Source organism: Ornithorhynchus anatinus, chromosome 20 (genome assembly GCF_004115215.2).
Source record: "Ornithorhynchus anatinus isolate Pmale09 chromosome 20, mOrnAna1.pri.v4, whole genome shotgun sequence".
Classification (NCBI taxonomy): Eukaryota; Metazoa; Chordata; class Mammalia; order Monotremata; family Ornithorhynchidae; genus Ornithorhynchus; species Ornithorhynchus anatinus.
In genome coordinates, this window is record NC_041747.1 from 6,331,863 (window position 1) to 6,350,677 (window position 18,815).

The 18,815-nt window shown below is 48.2% G+C and overlaps 1 protein-coding gene across 3 annotated transcripts in view; it reads left to right on the forward strand.

Annotated features, from left to right (window-relative positions):
• FREM2 (FRAS1 related extracellular matrix 2) overlaps positions 1 to 18,815 on the forward strand; it is a 73,330-nt gene that overhangs the window by 41,311 nt on the left and 13,204 nt on the right. For 2 of the 3 annotated variants that reach the window (XM_029048099.2, XM_039914900.1), the window contains exons 3-14: positions 2,433 to 2,579; positions 4,623 to 4,853; positions 7,682 to 7,807; positions 9,797 to 10,048; positions 11,601 to 11,750; positions 12,542 to 12,751; positions 14,151 to 14,348; positions 15,423 to 15,587; positions 15,674 to 15,856; positions 16,796 to 16,926; positions 18,055 to 18,213; positions 18,464 to 18,767. In XM_029048099.2, coding sequence (XP_028903932.1) covers positions 2,433 to 2,579; positions 4,623 to 4,853; positions 7,682 to 7,807; positions 9,797 to 10,048; positions 11,601 to 11,750; positions 12,542 to 12,751; positions 14,151 to 14,348; positions 15,423 to 15,587; positions 15,674 to 15,856; positions 16,796 to 16,926; positions 18,055 to 18,213; positions 18,464 to 18,767 — 2,256 coding nt within the window. The remainder of the gene's footprint in view (positions 1 to 2,432; positions 2,580 to 4,622; positions 4,854 to 7,681; positions 7,808 to 9,796; positions 10,049 to 11,600; positions 11,751 to 12,541; positions 12,752 to 14,150; positions 14,349 to 15,422; positions 15,588 to 15,673; positions 15,857 to 16,795; positions 16,927 to 18,054; positions 18,214 to 18,463; positions 18,768 to 18,815) is intronic. The other variant, XR_003753904.2, reaches the window with a different exon arrangement.

Here is an 18,815-nt window from a genome sequence, read left to right on the forward strand (position 1 = left end):
GAATGCCCTCCCTCTTCATATCTTACAATTACTCTCACCACCTTCAAATCCTTATCGAACACACATCTCCTCCGAGAGGCCTCCCCTGACTACGCTTCCATTTCCTTTTCTCCCACTCCCTTCTGTGTTGCCCTGTTTTGTTTTCTTCATTCACCCCCGCCCTCCTCAGTCCTACAGCACTATCGTATATATCTTTAATTTATTTATATTAATATATGTCTTCCCCTCTAGATTGTAAGCTCGTTGTAGACAGGGAATGTGTCTGTTATATTGTATTCTCCCAAGTTCGTAGTACAGTGCTCCGCACACAGATAAGTACTCAGTAAATATGATTGATTGATTAGGGTTGCTTTTCTATTCCAAAAAGTCTAACAAGAAATTCCTCATGCATACTTATATAAGCTTCACTTTTCTCTGAAACACTTGAGGCAGATCAAAGGCCCAGTAATAAGCTGTGCTCCTGAATGCAGTGATCACCTGATAACCATTTTTCCTTTCATTTGCTTCCTACCGAAGCTTTCACATAAGAGAGATCACACAAGTTTCATTTTCTTCTGATAGAAAGCCAGGTCCGCCTTGGTGGAGAAGTGGGGGAAGAAAGGACGGTTTATCTCCAGAGAGGAGTGGAAGCAGATGAAAAGACATGTCTGTTTGCTCAAAGTGAAGTAGAACAGAGGGGGTTGAGGGTGGAATATTTGTTATTTCTTAAGTGGTTATAATCAAAGGGAACTAAAACACAGCACCACATAGTTCAGTAAACTAGAAAAAGTGATTTCTAGTGGTGGGTTTTGCTTTTTTTTTTTTTTTGAGAAGGTCACAAATGCTACATTCATATGTTCAACAGTCCAATAAAGCCCGCTCTCCAGTCGCACCCTGAAGAGAGTGGAGCCTGGCTGCAGAAGAGCCTATCTGTTTGGGCCTTTATTGTAGTGTCACTCCTTCTCTCCTCCTGTCCTTCTTTCCTCCTTAACTTCTTCCCCCTATCTTTTGTCCTCCTCCTCCTCCCAACTCCACCTCACAGAGAGCACAAGCTCTATCTTCTCTTGATTGTGGCGGGGATCACTGAAAAGGGTAAAATCTCCATTCTCTCTCCATTGCTGGCATCACAAATCGATCATCACCAATTTGAGCGTGCTTATCAAGAAAATGGCTACACTTCCTTCCTCTGACGGGAGGGCAGAATCGCTTAGTCCTTTGGGGAAGTGGAATAGAGCCAGGGAGCTCACTGGGAGGATCTTGGTAGTTACAGGACCCCAAATCTGTCATGCTCCTCCCCTGCCCCCAACCCTGGACCCCTTCTTCCCTCACTGGAGCAGTGAACTGGTATTGTGGCTCCTCCCACCCTCACACTTAAATGCCCCTCAGTCATGCCGGGGGGGGTTCGTGTAGTATTCCTGCCACTGGGGTGTGGAGAAGGCATCTCTCATAATAGTAACAATAATAATGATATTGTGAATCATGATTATTATCGTCATGATCATTATAATAAATGATTATTATGAATTGTGGTATTTGCTAAGTGCTTACTATGTGTCATGCACTGTACTACGGGCAAGATAAACGGGTCCTACATGAGACTCACAGTAGGAGGGAGAACAGGTATTGAATTCCCATTTTGGAGGCAAGGGAACTGAGGCACAGGAAAGTGAAGTGATTTGCCCCATGTCACCCAACAGACAACTGGGAGAGTCAGGATTAGAACCCAGGTCCTCATACTCCTAGACCTATGCTTTTTCCCCTATGCCACGATGCTCTCCAGACACCCTACACCCCATCCGGCCCCAGCACCTGTTTTGACAGTACACGTTGGAGCTAGAGTGCAGTGAGGGAGTTTGGGAATAGCTGGCCGTCAACGCAAGCCCATTTGGAGATAGGACACCGTGGTGTCGGAAGAAACGTCTCGGGCAAGGCTTATGCAGTATGCAGCACCATGACTAACCCAGTGTGACTCTTCCTTAATGTGAAGTTTTATAAGAAGGCAACCAATGTATTTAAGGAGAACCGAGTAGGGAATTCAATCCATTTTAATATTAAGCAATTAGTAGAGCCATTCTTTATCCGCCCTCTCCTCTGCATCAGCTGTGCTTTTGGCTGTGTACCCCTTAAGCATTTTGATACTCCAGCCCCACAGCACTTATATAAAAATCTCACACTCTCCCATTTTCCTTATCTGCAATGTATTTTATTCTCTCTCTCCCCGTTTGGCCTGTCGGCTCCTTGTGGGCTGGGATCGTATCTATCAACACTGTTGTACATTCCTAAGGAGTTAGTACAGTGCTCTGCAAACAGTAAGCGCTCCATAAATGCCATTAATTGATTGATTTATATGTCATGTAGAGAACTTGACAATGAAGTTTTGAGTTTGTTTAATGTGTTTTGTTGAATTAAAAGAATGATCAGCTCATTTCTGTGTTCATAATTCTGTGTTGCAGGGGGAAATGTATTGAAGAACCAGCATTTCCACCTGACCTGGGCCTGGATCTCTCTAGAAAAGGAATACTACCTGGTCAATGAGGACTCCAAATATCTAGATGTCATTCTTAAACGAAGAGGTCACCTGGGAGAAACCTCTTTTGTCAGTAAGTTCAGTCTGATTGTGCATTCCCTCCTTGGTCAGGGGGCCAGAAACATGTCTGAGGATGGGTTCCCTAAGGCAGTCAGTCAGTCAATCGTATTTTTTGAGCGCTTACGGTGTGCAGAGCACTGTAAGTGTAAGTGCTTGGGAGGGTACAGTATAACAGACTCATTCCCTACCCACAAAAAGCTTAAAGTCTAGAGGGGGAAACAGACATTAAATAAATAAATTACCGATATGTACAGAAATGTTGTGGGGTTGGGAAGGGGGATGAATAAAGGGAGCAAGTCAGGGTGACCCAGGAGGCGGTCGACGGAAAGGAAAATATAGCTTTGTGGACCACTCATTTCTGCCATGTTGAATTGCTCTCCTTGGCAAAGCACAACGAAGGGCTGATCTTTCTTCAGCTGGGCACCCCAGGGAGGTGTCTCAGCCCTGTCAGACTCCGATTCTGAGGACCCTGGGAAGGCAGATAGCTTGTTCTGCTTTTTCTTCTTCTCATATTCAGGTTAGGTTCATTCAAGGTCCATTGGGGGTATTCATCATCAAAGAATGAGATGTTTATTTTTCTCATTAAAAAGAAAAATGTGGTAAGAATAAAGATTTTTCAGTTTGATCTTTATGCCTTACAGAGAAACTATGTGAGGGCACCAATGTTAGAGAGCGGTGTTTCTCCAGAGAACAGTTCACAGACAAATTATCTGAGGTAATCCCAATTCAGCGTGATCCCAGGAGCTATTTTTGCTGTGTCTTGACATTGTTTTATCTCTGCTCACTGGAACAACGGAGACTATTACCTGGTGGTTACACTGGCCCAAGGAGAGTGAAGACTTCATCCTCCCTTTGGGCACATTAAGCACACATTAAGGACACTGCTAGAACTAATGGGCGAATCAACAATGAGCCATCAGGGCGTTTGAGTACTTTCTGTGTGCAGAGCACTGTACTGAGAGTACAGTAGCAGAGATGGTCACGATCCCTGTCCTCTCCTCAAGGTAGCACTGGAGAATTTTATATATTGCTCTAAACATTTCATTCTCACTTTGGAAGCTGGGGGAATCAATTATTCTGTGTTATTTCTGGAATGTCTACTGAGTGCTGGGCATTGAACCCAGCACTCGGGGAGGGTACAGCAATAGCAGGTCGACACAAAGTTCTGTGCCCTCAAGGAGCGTAGGAGACAGATAAAAACTATTTATGTCTAGCGGATGCTGGAGGAGAAACAAGGATAAATCAGGAAGCAAGAACTTAAAACCTCTAAATACATAAAATCATACATATCTTCTCGAGTTCTGAGGATAACGATAAATTGCACAAGTGCTAAGGGAGGGTATTGGGCTGTTGGGGTGTCGTGAGTTAATCAGAGAAAGGTTAGCTCCTTTGCTAAATGATGAGCTCTTTGAAGGACGAGGTCAGGTCTGCTAACATTATTATAGTACTTGTTAAGGACTTACTGTGTGCCGAGCACTGTTCTAAGTGCTGGAGTAGGTATAAATTAATCAGGTTGGATATGGTCCGTGTTCCACATGGGGCTCACATTCTTAATGCCCATATTTTACAGGTGAGGTAACTGAGGCCCAAAGAAGTGAAGTGACTTGCCTAAGGTCACACAGCAGACGTAGCAGATCCGGGATTAGAACCCAGGCTCTTTTGATTCCCGGGCCTGAGCTCTATTCACTGAGCCACACTGCTATTGTACTCTCCCAGGAACTTAGTATGGTGCTCTGCACAGAATAGGCAGTCGATAAATGCTACTGAAAGATTGGAGGAGGTGGGATTCTAAGGCAGGCTTTGAAGATGGGGTGAGCTGTGGTCTGGCTGATTTGCAGAGGGATGGGGAGGGAGTTCCAGCCTGGAGGATTGGTAGGAGCGAGAGGTCAGAGACGGGCAGTTGAAGAGCAGAGCCCAGTTGCGAAGGAGGAGCCAGATCTACCCCGATCTCGAGAACTACAAACCGCATCGACAGACAGGCCAGGCAGAGGAAGGAAGCGTAGCCGTTTTCTCGATAAGCAAACCCAAAGCGGACTTGCTCTCTCTGTGACACCAGGTATCGGCACGAGGGATGGCACGGCCCAGAGAGACAAGGACTTCCAGGGCAAAGGGCAGAAGCAGGTGCAGTTCAACCCCGGTCAGATCACGGCCACGTGGAGGGTGCGCATTCTGAGCGATGGGGAGCACGAGCAGTCCGAGACCTTCCAAGTGGTGCTGTCCGAGCCGGTCATGGCCGCCCTCGAATTCCCTGCCGTCACCACGGTGGAGATCGTCGACCCGGGTGACGGTAAGATCGATGCTCTTCTCTTGCTCTTGTCCTTTCCGCGGTCACCGGCTCTCCCCAGATGAGCAGCTGCCAGTTTTCTAAAAAGTCAGTTGGGCGAAGGTGGTGGAATTTATTTAGGGTTTGCATTATGCCCTGCACTGTGGTAAGCACTAGTGTAGAGACTAGATAGTCCGACTGGACATTGGTCCAATATCAGGGAGGCTCCTTGTCTAGGAGGGAAGGAGACTGGCATTTTATCCCCGTTTTACACATGAGGGAACTGGGTGTGAACAAGTTAAATGATTCGCTCAAGGTCACACAGCAGGCCAGTAGCGGAGCTGTGATGTAAACCAAAGTCTCCTGACTCCCAAGCCCATGTTCTTTTCACATGGCCAAATTAGCTCACAGACTGGGTTGTCCGTGCATCACCTACATGTCCCGTTTTTCCTATGATCATCCTCTGGGAATGAGGGCAGCATTTGGCTCATTTGTTTTTACCGGAATGGAAGCATCAGGCATTGAGGAAGGTTTCTGGTGGGTGACACAGTAGATCAAAGCAGCCGATCTAGCCCGCGTGCAAACCCGAGGCCCAAACATTTTTGTCTTGTGATGACCCATTACTACCCTAAATGGGAATTCTGTCCTCCCTAGGCTCTACCTGTCCTAGGAAAGAGACCCAAGGCAGCTAGGTCTTTTGGAATTCTTATTTAATCTGTGCATTTGAAGTGTCTCCAAACCTTTGGTTAAATGGATATATTCAGATTCCGGTTGCAGCGTGGTTGCCCCGGCCGAAAGATTAAATATTGACCCGCTTCAGATAGTATTTCTTTCCCTCTCAGGCAGTATCGGGCTGGTCGGTGTTGTTATTTAGTTAAGCAGTACTCACATACACAAGTTCATAAGTTCTTGTTCCTCAAGAACCCTCAAGTGATGGATGTAAAGAAAAGTCAGCTTTATCTTGCCTGCAGCCCCAGAGGAAACGTAGGCTCTTGAGAGAGAAAAAAAGAACTTGGCTGATATTGACAAGAATCCCACCCAGAACCGCCAAACGAAGGCTCTGCCTTGGGGACGGCAGAGGTAGACCAGCTGTTTTATGTCCAGTGCCATATTTGAAAAGTGAAGTGTCCAGTAGTGATAAAAAGTCACCGCAGTCACCCACGGGCAGGCGCAGATGGAAGAACGAAGAGGGAACCCTGCTGGAGCCTCAGCCTCAGTGAGCTGCGTTGGTTTCTGCTTTCAAACGATTCCCAAGAACTTGGGGTAAAACACATGGGGCGGGGAACCGTACAGTTAGGAAATTGATCGTTCCTAATGCTTCATTTCTGGCATGAATGCTTTCTGGCATGCAGTATGCCCCCTTTTGTTTACAAGTTTTAGAATAATGTCACACGTTGGAATGCATTTTGCTCATAGAGATTTGAGTGCATTCTGATTGTTTCTTGTGGTGGGTTTCCTTAGTAGTGTTGGTTACTGAGTTTCAAGGTCCCTTAGTTTCAATGTTGTTTCATTTTTCAGTTACTGTGCAAGTTAGAAAAAGAAAATAAGAAAGTGAGCCTTTAAAGATATTACATTACAACTGATAAAAAATGGGATGTTTTTCTGAATTGAATTTATATAAATAAGCCTAAAAGATAATGTAACCAGAACGCCAGCATTTTAAAATTAAAAATGAGTCGACCTTCAGCCACGTTGGCAGGCCTCTGGCACCAGAACAATGTGCTGTGCTTTTGCAAAAAGAGCTACAGGTCCTTTTTAAAGCCCCCAAATACTTCAGTATCATACTTTAATTTGTTAATAGGTAATTATATCCAAGGAGTCTCTTCAGCAACCGTATTTTTATAAAGTATGTTTTCATGTAGTTACTAAAATCATAACTTAGTTTTTGTATTGAAGTGAAAAAAAAATTGTCATTTTCTGACCTTGCACTTTCAACTTGGATTTGTCCCCTCCATTCATCACTCCCTTAGACTCAACAGCTCTTAAGTACATATCCGTCATTTATTTATATTAATGGCTGTCTCCCCCTCTAGACTGTAAGCTTGTTGTGGGCATGGAGCATGTCTACCAACTCTGTTATATTGTTATATTCTCTCCCAAGTGCTTAGAACAGTGCTGTGCACCCAGAAAATGCTCAATAAAGACAACTTATAAAGTGTATTTAAACACTTGGATTATATCTTATGAATGCATAATTCACCATCACCCTTTGCTGTTATTTTTCCTGAATTTAATGGAACCTTTTACAGCATTCCTCCTTCCACGTATAAAGTGCATCTGAGAGAGCTGTATGGTCAAAGCAGAGAGAAAATATTTGTCTTCATCTGGCCGCTACAGGGGATTGGTCAAAGTTAATGGAATTTGGATCTGTCATAGGCACTTTGCTGAGAGAAGACGGGGAGAGGTTTCTTTCCCTATGATGAATGAACTCCTGAATTCCAACAGAGTTCATTTTTCCCAAGCGAGTGTGTAATTATTCCAGTAATCATGCAGCATCCCGGAGGAAAGAGTTGCCTTTTGATTAATTTGAGAAACATTCTCAGCCAGGAGGCCTTAAACGGCTATGAGGGAAGATGAGCCAACAGATCTTATTTAAGTAAGAAATAGAGATTCCAGAGAAGATGAAAGAGTTATCTAGATTTCCTAAATCCATATTAAATAATGCCCTGGCTCAGAGCCTGCATGTTAGACTTGGCAGGTGGTTTTTTTGTTTGTTTGTTTGTTTTTTTACTTTCCTCGGATTTCTTCACGGAGAGAAAGGAACGTTGACTGCTGGGAAACTGTTAACCTACATGTAACTATTCCCGGCGTGATGAGACTTGGTAACCAAAGTGTTAATCTTCTCTCCACAGAGTCTACGGTGTTTATTCCTCAGCCCGTCTACACGGTGGAAGAAGATATTGGTGAACTGTTCATTCCCGTCTGGAGAAGTGGAGACGTCAGCCAGGAGCTGATGGTCATCTGCTATACTCAGCAAGGTAGGTAGGCTCAAGTGGGAAAATCAATCAGTCATATCGATTGAGCACCTACTGTGTGCAGAGCACTGTACTAAGCGCTCGGAGGAGTGCACTATAACGGAGCTGGTAGACAACGTTTCCTGCCTAGAAGAAACTTATAGTCTAGAGGGGGAGACCGACATTAAAATAAAGTACAGGCCTGTAGACAGGTGCTGTAGGGCTGAGGGTGGGGTGAATAAAGAAAGGGAGCAAATCCAAGCTCAGGGGTGACACAGAAAGGACTGGGAGAAGAGGAAATGAGGGCTTAATCGGGGAAGGCCTCTTGGAGATGTGCTCCACTGCTCTGACCAGGGAAGCTGTGAGATATAGCACTTTCTAAAACAATTACTTTCCCCCAATCTTGTTTTTTTCCCTTATCCAGCTCTTTATTGTGCGGCCCTATTGTTGGCTCAGTGAGCATTGCTCCATGAAACAGGAGACCTGGGTTCTAGACCCTGTTTTGCCGGTAGTTGGCTAGCACCAGCAAAGACCGCACTTGTGAATCACAACGTGCTGCGCTCCTGCCACCTGCTCTCTCCTTGCTATTGGTGTCCCAGTTGAGAGCCATTACCGGCGGGATGAGAGGGTGTGAATGCCCCTGCACAAGCCTCTAACATTGGAATCAATTCCCCTGAGCAGATTATCTGGGTCCTGGAGTCTCAGACATGAGGCTTTTCCCTCTTCCCGATGGGAGTCTCCATCATCGGTTCATTATGTCAAATCGCCCTCATCCCCTGGTGGTTCCTTTCTAGGACTGAGTTTTGACACTAGGTAAAGCCAAAATTGGAGCGTCAGGAAGTTAAGTTCACCGAAGAGGTGCGGGGAGCGGATGGAGGAGGTCGAGGAACGAATTAATGGGGAATGGGCCCTGAGTTTGGGGTCCAGGAAGCTGACCTGGAAATCCCCCGAGTAGCAGCCTAACAAGATACTGTTGCTTGGACCTGGTCTAAGTTAGTACCAAGAGGGAAGGGCCACGTGGAAATGCAGCTTCATTGTCCGTGAATTGTGATGCTGTTTCCTGTCACCAAATAGTTGGTTGGCAAGTGGAGAAAGGAATTCCTTCTCGACCCACTCTCCGCCCCCACCCTGGTCCTGCCTGTTGCCTTATGGATGTCGTTTTATATAGTCGTCTGCTTCCCCCTACCTGTAATTTATTTAACCATCTGTCTTCCCCCACCAGATCATAAGCTCCTTGAGGGCAGAGTCTTAGAGTACGCTCCCAAGCACTTAGTACAGTGCTCTGCAGTAAGTGTTCAGTGAATATCGATCCTCTGGAAAGGCAACTGACTGGATAATGAGGCTGATTCTGCCCCCTCCAGCAGATGACCAGGCTGCCAGGAAGTTGTGAGTTTGTGCAGGAGAAGTCTGCCTCGAATTGGGGCAGAGGAGGGCCTCGTGCCTGGTGACATCATGTCCGAGGGCAAGTCTGGCAAGAGATGGGGCCAGCAAAGCTGTACGCCCAACTGTTCTGCCCACTGCCCCTCAGAAGTCTCTCCGCTGCTCTGTGTGGGTTTGAGGTGAACCAGAGCGCCGTGATTCCGGTAGCCATTCCTTCTGAGGAGAGGGCAGGTCCAGCTCTGAGATACGGTAGGGGGCAGAAGGAAGACTCCCCCCATCAGCTCTGCCAAACATCCCAGGGGGGCATTCTCGCCCCCGCCGGCTCAGTGTCCTTGCCATGGGATTCTGTGGAAGGCAGGAGGGGGAAGGGAGCAGCGAAGGAAGGAGGAAGGGGGGATAGCTCATCTTGTCGTATTGAGACTTTCCTGTTTGATAGCCAGGATCGGCAGACCCAGACAGTTGCTATAAGTGCAGAGCATGGGGCCCGACACCCAGTTTGGTGCCTTTCACCCGGTGGGCACGAAGAAAACATTCCCCGATCATCGGGAGTCCCGGACGATAATCCTCCAGGGATCAGACGCAGGCTCCCCGGGGTCTTCCTAACGTGGATCTTTGTGAACGCTTCTCCCCCAGGAACAGCCACCGGCACCATCCCCACCTCGGTGCTCTCCTACTCCGACTACATATCCCGGCCCGAGGATCACACCAGCGTCCTCCGCTTCGACAGAGACGAGCGGGAGAAGATGTGCCGCGTGGTGATCATCGACGACTCCCTCTACGAGGAGGCCGAGGCCTTCCACGTCCGGCTGAGCATGCCCATGGGTGGGCGGATCGGAACCGAGTTCCCAGGGGCCCAGGTGACCATCGCCCCCGACAGAGATGACGGTAAGGACTCGTTGATCCTCAGAATGATTCTAGAGCCGGTGGGGAAGAGGGCAGAAAAAACACCCATCGCACACATCAGTCCCGCTCCCGGTTGAGGCGTTGGTGGGCCGAGAATATCCTGGAATTTGCCCCTGTCAGATCTTGTGCCTTTGAAGGAGAGAAAAGTTGAAAGAAGTCGAGCAAAGAAAGTAGTAGGCTTGGGATAGGGAAACACAGGAGAAGCAGCATGGCCTAGTGGAAGGAGCACAGGCTTGAGAATCAGAAGACCTGGCTTCTAATCCAGGTCTGTTTATTAAATAGAATATATTCATTAAGCAGAACAAGTCTCTTCCTCGTGCATTTCACTGGTCTGCCCTTTGACCTGCAGGTATCATTTATATGATAAAGCAGTGGGCAAGGAATGTGAAATGAAATTTATTTTTCGTCCCTCGGTCGAACCCAGGAGATCATGCTCCCGGCTTCGTCTTCTAAAACGATCATACAGGGCTTTCAGGAGAACCTCAGCTATGTGGCGATGGGGGTATCCGGTCAGAAGAAGAATCTTCTATGTTCCCAGTCCCTTTCAAGCCCCATTCTCTATCTTCACCTTTGTCCGCCTGCACCGAAGTGAGAAATGTAAGGAATGTGTTGGCTGGTGTCTAGGGGCCAGCTTGAGTAAGGTTAATTGCGATAACACCTTCATCTGTACATACACACTCAGATGCTCTGGCACCTAAAGTGCAGAAACGGCTCAAATTGAAAGCAGTAGAAAGGGGGAGTGATGCTGGAGGCATTTTTATCATCCCTTGGGCTAAAATTGGCCAACGTCTGGTATTCATCATCATCATCATCATCAGTATTTATTGAATCCCAGCTGTGTCCAGAGTACCGAAAAATGCAGTAAAAGGAGAAGAGCCAGGAAACCAGCAGACCGAGAGTAGGCATAAAATGGGAAGTAGTGGGAAAATACAGCTTGGGAGAAGACGTGTACGACCCTTGCCCTCAAGGCAATGGCATCTTGTTTCGTACAGTTCCTCTTGCCGACCCTAGGCCTTAGTGGCTTCAGAGTCAGTTCCCTGTCTCTGTCCCCTCGTTCCCTAGATCAGTAGGGGTCTGGTAGAGATCAGACGAGTGCAGGCCCTAAAGCTGAGGGGAAAGTCATTCCGGGGTGTCTTAGTGAGGAGGGAGGATGGAGTTAACTTCCTCCAAGCCTGGTTGCCCCCCCAAAGAAAGACTTGGAACCCCACGGACACCCCAAACTGTCAAAGACCTTCAAGCAAATCCAACAGAAAGGAAATCAGTATGGGAACATCTGTTCGCGAGCTGTTTCCCCGGTACCGAAAACCCGAGCCAGCTCAGGATCTAACTTTCTCCCTCGGAAGGGTTCTGGCACAACGAGGACTTATGGGAAAGGAAAGCACCCTGAATGGATTCTGATCCCTTTTTCTCCAGAACCAGGCCTCTATTTTGGGGATGCGGAGCTCTTATTTTCTCCCTCAGAAGGGTTTCGGCCCAGCAAGGGCTTATGGGAAATGAAAGCAACCTGAATGGGTTCTGTTTCCTATTTCTCCAGAACCAGGCTTCTATTTTGGGGCCGTGGAATACTCCGTGGACGAGAGCGCCGGCTTTGTGGAAGTGCGGGTGTGGAGGACCGGCACAGATCTCTCCAGGCCCTCCTCCGTTACGGTGCGATCTCGGAAAGCAGAGGTTCGGTCTGCAGAGGGTGAGTAGCCGCTAATGTATGTCTATAACAACGTCTGTCTCCCCCTCTAGCTCCTTGTGGGCAGGGAACCCACCTACCGACTTTGATTTATTTAACCTCCCAATGCTTAGTACAGTGGTCTGCACACAGTGAGCACTCAATAAATACCATTGATCGATTGATGATTACCCGACACGGGGATTCCCATCTTGGTTCTGCCCTCCACTCCCTGGGAGTGACAGACTCCTTAATAGCTGAGGAAACTGGGGCACAAGGAGATTAAATGGGGATGACCTCAGCCACCCACCTTTTGGAGTGATAACTTCTCTGTGCCTCAGTTACCTCATCTGTAAAATGGGGATTAAGACTGTGAGCCCCACGTGGGACAACCTGATTCCCCTGTGTCTACCCCAGCGCTTAGAACAGTGCTCGGCACATAGTAAGCGCTTAACAAATACCAACATTACCTAACTGCTAGTGAAATGTTTTTTAAATGTGTCAAATAGAAGGACCTATATCTAAAGCGTATCCATCTTTCCACTGAGACGTTGCTCTAACAGCACGTTTGCAAGGGTGTAGACGTCTTCCCTGTCAATACACAAGCAGTAAGCATTGAATAATGTAACTCTATGTTATGCATTGATTGAAGAAATAGAACAGCCTCCGAATATGTCGGGCCAGATCGATCAATAGAGAGGTAGCCTTTGGCAGTAGTCAGTAGAAGCATGGACGGTTTGTAGTATCTGTCTCCGTAAAAAAGGCCCCGCCTTTCACGCTTAACCCATCATGTGGTGTTTGGTTCCCTCTCGTAGCCGGCGCCGATTACGTGGGCATCAGTCGCAACTTAGATTTTGCCCCCGGAGTCAACACGCAGACGTTCCGGGTGGTGATTTTGGATGACCTGGGCCAGCCGGTGCTGGAGGGGGTGGAGGCGTTCGAGCTGGTGCTGCGCATGCCCACCGACGCTGCCCTGAGAGAACCCAGCAAAGCCACCGTCTTCATCAACGACTCGGTCTCTGACTGTAAGTCTCTGCCACGGCCGCCAGAGCCACACGGCACAGAAACGGTGAACCACCCGCTAACCGGGAGACCACTGGGCTCCCCGGCTCGAGCCTTTAGAGGGGAGGGGTTGCAGAGGGGGACCCGGCTTCCCCGGGCCATCTCCCCACTCTTCCGACGGAAGCCGGGACCGGCGTGGATGGCAAGTGGCCGCCTATTTTGGCCCACTCGCTAGGGACGTCAAGCACCTGCAGTCCTATTTGAGTCTAAGCTTATGTGACTCGGGAATCTGTCGTACTTTCCAGAGCATTGCACTACACCTAGGGGTGCTCAGTAAATTCCATTACTGTTACTGGAGTCCCTAAGCTTGTGGTCCCTTGGGCTACACTGAAAGGCTAGGCCTGTGAGGGGGCCAGGTGGCTTTGGATGGTTTACTCCAGTTGGAAAGTAGCTCCAGGGTCCCAGGCCTCCACAGAGAGAGGGTGGGAATTTGAAACCTGCATGGCCTCAGGTCAGCCTGCAAAGGCTTTGGCTGGGCCCGCCGGCCGTGGCTCTCCTCCACCCCTCCTCCAATGCTCCCTGCACTGGTCTTTGGCTGTTTTGAGACCAAAGCGCACCGAGCAGTTTCCCCTGACCTCTCCCCAATGTTCTGCCTCTGGCCTGGAACGCCCTCCCTCCTCATCCGACAGTTACTCATCCTCACTTCAAAGCCTTATTGAGAGTACATCTCCTCCACGAGGCCTTCCCTGACTAAGCCCTCCTTTCCTCTTTTCCCATTCCCTTCTGCACACCCTGACTTACTCTGTTTATTCATCCCTTCTCCCTGCCCCCAGCCCTCCCAGCACTTATGTACATATCTGTAATTTATTTTTTTTCATTAGTGTGTCTCCCCCTGTAGACTATAAGCTTGCTGTGGGCATGAAATGTGTTTGTTATATTGTAATATTGTACTCGCCCAAGTGCTTAGTGTAGTGGTCTACACACAGTAAGCGCTCAGTAAATACGATTGACTGGGTGGGGCACAGCTGTCCCATGGGGGCTGCCAGGTTTCCCTATGGGGTTGCCCGTCCGCTGCTGGATACTGGTGGCCTGTGGGGAATTCTTTCTGCTTCTGGGGAAGCTTCTTGGGGCGAAGAAGTAAATTTCAGGCCCAGCATCCCAACAATTCACCTCCCACCCCCAAATATCGGTCTCATGTTGTTCACCAAAGTGCAATATCATGAGCTCCGATCTTGTGGCGCCCAGGTGGTCTTTGAGCAGTGGAAAACTTGCCCCTTGGTACAGTTAATTTATAGAAAACCTTGCATCGCTTCAAACTCGTCTTGGGCATTCCTTATCATAAATGACCACAGAAATCCATGTGGTCTCAGGGGCAACCCCAGCTTTTTCAGGGCGCGTTGTGTTTACAAACTTTCTTCCCAGTGCCAAAGATGCAGTTTAAGGAACGAGTGTACAGCGGCCACGAGCACGACGGCCAGATCATCGCGGTGATCCACAGGAGCGGGGACGTCCGATACACGTCCACCGTGAGGTGCTACACACGCCAGGGCACCGCCCAGGTGATGATGGACTTTGAGGAACGCCCAAACATCGACCATTCCATTGTCACGTTTCTTCCTGGTAAGTCCCGAGTGGACAGTGCCTTGACGGTGGGTTTTCTTAATTGCGGCCATGCTCTGTCGTTATCTGTGTCTTTCTCCACAGAGTAGGTGCCCTTGATAATAATAATAGTTATTGTATTTGCTTAAGCGCTTACTATGTACCAAGCTTCTGGGGGTGATAACCTATGATGTGGTCTCTCTTTCTATCTTTCCCTCTCTCTCTCTTTTTTAAATGGTATTTGTTAAGCGCTTACTGTGTGCCAGGCACTGTACTAAGAGCTGGGATAGATTAAAGCTAATCCGGTTGGACACAGTCCCTGTCCCACATGGGGCTCATTCTCTTAATCCCCATTTTACAGAGGAGGTAATTGAGGCCCTGAGAAATGAAGTGACTTGCCCAAGGTTACACAGCAGACATGTGGCAGAGCTGGGATTAGCACCCAGGTCCTTCTGACTCCTAAGCCCGGGCTCTATCCACTAGGCCACACTGCTTCTCTTCCCCCATTCCGCCTGGAGAGGAAGGCAGTTTTGACATGGTTTTATAGGGAGGCTGAGGCAAGAGAAGTCACGTGACTTGTCCAGGGTCATTCGGCAAGGCTTGGTTCTGCCTATTGGGCCGTCTGACCATTAACTTAATTCCTTGTCAAACAGGCCCATTTTCCTGAATTGTGCTGGCCCTAGAAAATTGCACAGCTGCCCTTGCCCAGAATCAAAGTGAGAGATGCCATAGGGGTCATTTATATTTAGGTCTCAGGATTTATATTAATGTCTCTCTCCCCATCTAGACCGTAAGATCATTGTGGAAAGGGGACTCGTCTACCAGTTCTGTTAGATGGTACTCTCCCAATCGCTTAGTACAGTGATTTGCCCTCAGTAAGCACTCAAGAAATACTGTTAATGATGACGACTTGAGGCTTCTCCCCCTTCTTATTAGCAGTCAACTAAACCTTGCATTGGAGGCATTGCTCGCCGCTTCCAAAGGGGCGAGGTTTAGCAGCGAGCCTTCTGAGCCCAGCGAAATCAGTCGACTGATCACCGCCCGCCCCCCCCCCCCCCCCCCCCCCCCCCCCCCCCGTCTTTCTCCCGATTCCAGGTGAGACAGAGAAGCCCTGCCCCCTGGTGATCGTGGACGACCCGATCCACGAGGAGGAGGAGGAGCTACGGCTGGTGCTCGGAACGCCGAGGAGCGACTCTCCCTTCGGGGCCTCGGTTGGGGAGCACAACGAAACCCTGATCAAGATCCGGGACGACGCCGACAGTAAGATGCCTCGTCCCGTTCTCCGGAGGCACCTGAACCTCCAGGGCCGGAACCCGCTAACGGAAACCCGTTCCCTGCCGTTTCAGGAGCCATCATTAAGTTGGGAGAGGCCAAGTTCAGTGTCGGCGAGCCCAGAGAACCAAACCAGTTGGTGGTTGTCAGGATTCCGGTGGTCCGTCTCGGAGACACTTCCAAGGTCTCCGTGGTCCGAGTCCACACAAAGGATGGTTCGGCCACGTCTGGAGAAGACTACCATCCCGTGTCGGAAGGTAAGCGGAGTTCGTGGGCTTTGGAGCCCCGTGAAGATCGTGCTGCTGTCGTTGTAATTGCCTTACTGGCCAGGAAATAAAATTCCTGACACCAAATGGGCTGCTGTTCCTGGCCTTTCGAATCCATTAAGTCCCCGTGGGTGGGTTTGCACATTATGGCTTTTGGTTGTCCTAAAAAGAGTATCGTTAGGGCGAAGCCTCAACCATCTGTAACATCGCGATGACTGGGTGGGGATGGTCCAATCTACCTTATTTTAACACAAGAGGGATGACGGGTTCATTTAAGGTGGAACCTTAACCAGGCTCGCCCATCCCAGGTCTCTGAAGAGATCTGAGAGTTTCCCATCCGACCTGAAATGATCCAAAATGGTCGCTTTCTGCCCGATTCAGCCTTTGGATGCCCTGAGTTGATCCCTGGTCAGAAATCTTTACCCCTGATGGCCCCGGCCCTGCCTGCCCGCTTTCTCCCCCCAACCCCCCAACCCCACCACCCAAACCACCCAACCATGATCACTTATGGGTTGAATTTGGGAAGGTTGGTTTTAAGAGCCTGAAGGACAAAGTGAATTTTAATGACGAAGTGCCATTGATGTCTCTCTAAGGAATCTCATGACACTAATATGGACTAGGTGGCTAATCCTTTTCCTGGCTTGGAGGAGAAACCCATCGGACTGAAGTGTCAGCTTGTTTCCAAATTCAGATGACCCTCAAATTCTTTAGACCAGCACCTGGCTTAAAAAAAACAACAACAAAAAAATTTCCCAAATGGTAAAGTCAGGTTAGGACATTTTAGGAGCAAGAAAGCTTTGATTTTTTTTTTCTTTCTTTTTTGGAATCTTATTTATATGGGTTTGTGCCTCCTTTCGCCCACTTCAGGGAACTTGTAGCTTGTCCTACAGCTCACGCGAAACCTTTATCGCTGTGATCTTCCCTTTCTAGATATTGAGTTTAAGGAAGGTGAGACCCAACACGTTGTTGAAGTTGAAATTCTTTTTGACGGGGTCAGAGAGATGCGGGAGGCCTTCACGGTGCACCTGAAGCCTGATGAAAACATGGTAGCAGAGACCCAGGTGAGTGGATTGGTGACTGGCAAATGGCAGAACCATCCCCCGAACAAATATATCCAGATGAACTCTTTATGAATTTGAGACGTAGAGCTTAAGTTTGAGGACTTGAAAGAAAGAATTGAATCTACACTTCCCTTTATTGAACTTCCCAAGTGCTGTATGGATCAGTCCAAGTTAAAATAGTAATAATAATTGGGATATTTTAAGTGCCTGCTGTGTGCTAAGCACCAGAATAGGTACAATTACAATCAGTTTGGAGACATTCTGTGTCTCACACGGGGCTATCAGCCTAAGGGGGAGGGAGAACAGCTACTTACCCTACATTTTACAGATGTGGAAACTGAGGCCCAGAGAAGGTAAGTAACTTGTCCCAAGTCATACTTTTGGCAAGTGGGAGAGCTGGATTAGAACCCAGGTCTACTAATTCCCAGTCCTGAATTTTTTCCACTTAGACCATGCTGCTTTCCTGAGAGAGATTGCCCTTCTCCTCCATATGGGACAGGAACTCATTCTGATCTGATTGTATTGTATCTACCCCAGTGCTACCACAGTTATTAATATTTTATTATTATTATTTGCCATTGAACATTTTCTGCAGCATGGCCTAGTGAATAGAGCATGGGCCTAGGAATCAAAAGGATATGGGTTTTATTCCTAGTTCTGCCACTTGTCTGCCTAGTGACCTTGGGCAAGTCACTTAACTTCTCTGTGACTGTTACCTCATCTGTAAAATGGGGAGTAAGACTGTGAGCCTCATATGGGGCAGGGACTGAGTCCAACCCAATGTGCTTGTGTCTATCCCAGCGCTTAATACAGGGCCTGTAACATAGTAAACGCTTAACAAATGGTGCTATTACTATTGTTATTATTATTACTTCAAGTTCATTATTAATAAGAAGATAAATTATTACAGTACAAATACTGCAATTATTGTTACTGTTAATAGTAATAATTGAAGAATTTCTATAATGTGTAGTGTCATAGTAATAATAACAATAATGAAGGGACAGTAATGTCTTTCAGCATTGTTCAAAAGATCTTGACTATCATTACCAGAAAGACACCTTTGGGAGACATCAACCCAGCAGTTAACGTGACCAGAATTTCCTGAGATTTCTGTTTGCCTTCCAGGCTACCAAGGCCATTGTGTACATTGAAGAAATGAACAGCATGGCAGACGTCACCTTCCCATCCACCCCCCTGGTCGTGTCCCTTCTTCTCTACGATGATGCATCCGGAGCCATAGACAGTAGTGGTCCCGTGTCCGGCTACCCTGTCGTCTGTATTACGGTGAGTGAAGAATTGAGGTGTAATGCCTTTAACCCGATCGGCATCCGGTAGACTTAGGGGTGACAGAAAAGGCGTCCAGTCCCGGCAGGAGGAAATGTCGGCAGATTAGAATTTTCCGATTGACGTCTCGAGCTGAAAATAAAGGCCCAAAGTCTGTAGGACGTATCAGGGTTTGCTCTCGAAGCTAGGAAATGTATCGCGTCGGCCTGTATAACCCCTCCTCGGTGTTGTCGGCGTGCTTTCCCCCCAGGCCTGCAATCCGAAATATCCCGACTTCGACAAGACGGGCTCCATCTGTGTGAGCGAGAGCATCAACGACACTTGGACCCGGTACCGCTGGCTGGTCAGTGCTCCCACCGGCCCCGACGGGGTGACCAGTCCCATGAGAGAGGTGGACTTTGACACGTTTTTCACTTCCTCCAAAATGATCACTCTGGACTCCGTTTACTTCCAAGCCGGCTCCCGGGTGCAGTGTGCCGCGCGGGCTGTGAACGCCGACGGAAACGAAGGCCTGGAGCTCATGAGTCCCATCGTGACGATGAGCAAAGAGGAAGGTAATCGAATCCATTATGCATTTAGTAGGGCAACAGAGGCCCAAGACA